We start from the raw sequence: 2,898 nt of genomic DNA, 5'->3' as shown, positions 1-2,898 counted from the left end.
GAGAAGAATATGACAGGTTCTGAGCAGTGCTCGAAGAAACATGTCTGTCTTGGAAGACATTCAACCATAAGGCCCCTGGGAGGGGAGTATGGTGAAACAGTCTGAGGTACTCTGGGCACGTTATCAGGAGACACCAGACCCTGGAGGGTAACATCATGCTTAGCAGAGTGTCAAAAAATAACAGGAAAACGATTAAGGAGATGGATTGGCTCAATGCCTGCAATCATGGACTGAGATGTAACAGAAACCGTAAGGATGGCACAGGTCTACACAGTGTTGCCTTCTCTTGCACAAGGGTTACTGTGACTCAGAACCAAGTTAACACCACCTGAAAACAACTGGGTCGATAGAGGAGCATGTTCTTACTGTTTTCCCCTCTCAAGAAAGCCACAATGAGAGGTCAGTACAAGTGTGGCTCTGGTCTGGAATCAGGAGGCTTGCATGTCTGAAGAGAGAAGTCAGTGTCCCACTCCATGAGGGGTCTGCAGGGGCCATGGAGGTGCAGTCTCCTGGAGGACTCCGAGGACCTCTCCTGACTTTCTTCTGCTCTATGAAGAGAAGGGCCCATTGGACCCAGGGTTCTGACCCCCGGACTCACACGGGAGCAGCTGCACAAATGCCTGCCTCAGCTTTGGGCTCCCCAGAATGAGAATCAACGAGTGGCCTGTAGAATACAGCATTGTGATGACATCTGCTGTCATTGCCACTATCTTCGGCTCAGGAAAAAAATAACTAGACCATGCAATCAAAAGGGTGATGAAATTGAGCAGGAAGAGAAACACAAAGGAGAGGATGACATTGATCGCCCGCTTGTGGGCTTCAGTGCTGGGATCCCTGGAGCCAGCCCCAGTGTACTGCATCTGACGGGTGTGTCTCCCCAAGGAGAGGATGAGCAGCAAGTAGGAGGCCAGGGTCACCACCAAGGTAGGGAGGTACCACAGAGTCCCAAGGACATGGATCAGCTTGTAGTTGTGCATATTCTTTCTCATGTCATCTGTCACATTCTCTGTGACGCCGGAGTGGTCCTTAAATTCACAGATCAGAGACAGAGTACTTCCCAAGGATAAGAGGAGGGCGCCCAGCAGCACCCACATGACCACCCTGGAGACCCTCCATTTGAGCCAGAGGAAAGTGGGGTGGGAGAAACTGGCGATCTTCAGGCAGTACAGGACACCCAGGCAGGCAGTGAGCAAGATGCTCAGATGATTTGTAAGTGTCCAGAAGAAATCAATCAGCTTCATGGCAATGCCTCTCTCGTGTTCGTTGGGAGAGAATAACATCAAAATCCCATCCATCTGGATGATACACAGCAGAACCATCCTGGAGAGGGCCAGGGCGGTGATGATGAAGTCATACAGAGAGATTCTCTTGCTCTTAAACCAGCCCCTGCCATTGACCACCCCAAGGAAACCATTCACCAGCAGCCCCAGAATGAATTGAACAATGAACTGAACCAGAAATACCCAATCAACAAGTGCCAGCATGTCTGGGCTGATCATCTTGGTCCTGCTCCTTTCTGCTGATAGGCAACCTCCTTGCTGATGAGGAGCTCCTCTCTGAATCTGTGCCTGTCTCTTGTCTCTGCCCAGTTCAGTCCATCATAGAGCACAGGTGAGTGGGTCCTCTCTGACCCTTTCCAGGTGAGCGTGCCCTCTTTGCAGATGGCACAGATCATCATGTTCCATCTATGATCATAAGCTCAGCAGCTCTTTGCTAAAATGCAAATAGAGCAGTATCCAGTGTCACTAGACAAGAGAGAGACAAATTGCAAACAAGATGGAGACTTGGGCTTAGTTTCAAAGGAAGTGGGACTCTTGAGTCACCCAGACAGAGAGGTGCAGCCAGAGGAGGCATTAAAACTGATTGTGATGATGTATATGAAACTATTTTTAAAAGCAATTGAACTGTGAATGTATGATGTGAAAAGTACTTAAAGGACGGGGGGGGGGCACAAACATAACCAATGGTGACCATGAGTGAAGGGGGAAGAGTCTCTGCATAGGGAGCATCGAGTTTATGCTAATGGTGGCAGAACATTTTGGAAAAGGATATCAATAACGTCTGTACGTCACACAGAATATAGACAATGGCACTGAATTATATATGCAGAGGTTGTTGAATTGCAGAATGTTTTGTTGTGCGTATTTTGGTCACATTTTTTAAAATAATTACATGAATAACCATGAGTACAAGGAAGAAGAAAAATGTCCTAGAATTGATTGTGGTGATGATTTCACAACTCTTATTGATATGATTGAATTATTTAGTTTTATGATATGTTGATGCAGTATCAATAAGAGTGCTAAAAGACCCACTAGGCCTTGAGGACGATGACCCCCAATTAGAGCAATCAGTCTACAGAGAGGACCACATGGCCGGCCCCTCTATGGGACTAATGTCCCTCACTGATCCATGGCCCTGCGGGGGACAGCACTGGAGACACAGTGTGGGAATTGCACCCGATCTGATCCCGCCATGCTGAGGCAAAGCACGGGGGGAATGCAGCAGAATAGCAAGGGAATGGAGCAACAAGGTCCCCATGGAATGCTGAAGGTGGACTTTGGGGCCAGGGTGTGGTGCCCCAACAGACTGGACTGGAAAACACTCCTAAATGCCAACAATCCTTGAACTAACTACAAGTTTTTCTTTCTTGTTGTGTTTTGTTTTGTTCTTTGTCAGTGGTTTGTTGTTTTGTTGTATATTGTTGCTTGGTTTTGCTCTGTCTTGTTTTTGTGCATGTTATTATCTCTGCAGATCTGTCTAAATAAGATAGGCTGGATGAACAATCTGGAGGAGAAAACAATGGGACCGACAGTTCCAGGGGGACATGGGATAGGAGGAGGTGGGGGGAAAGGAAGTGGTGTTAACAAACCCAGGGACAAGGGAACAACAAGTGAT

General features: G+C 47.6%; 1 protein-coding gene across 1 annotated transcript; it reads right to left on the bottom strand.

Annotated features, from left to right (window-relative positions):
* Positions 1 to 548: 548 nt before the first annotated feature.
* On the bottom strand, positions 549 to 1,484 carry TAS2R3 (taste 2 receptor member 3). The gene has a single exon (XM_075557757.1). The coding sequence runs from the start codon at positions 1,482 to 1,484 to the stop codon at positions 549 to 551; it is 936 nt and encodes a 311-aa protein (XP_075413872.1).
* Positions 1,485 to 2,898: the final 1,414 nt, after the last annotated feature.

Source organism: Tenrec ecaudatus, chromosome 9, assembly GCF_050624435.1.
Source record: "Tenrec ecaudatus isolate mTenEca1 chromosome 9, mTenEca1.hap1, whole genome shotgun sequence".
Lineage (NCBI taxonomy): Eukaryota > Metazoa > Chordata > Mammalia > Afrosoricida > Tenrecidae > Tenrec > Tenrec ecaudatus.
This window is presented reverse-complemented; position numbering and strand designations above follow the sequence as displayed.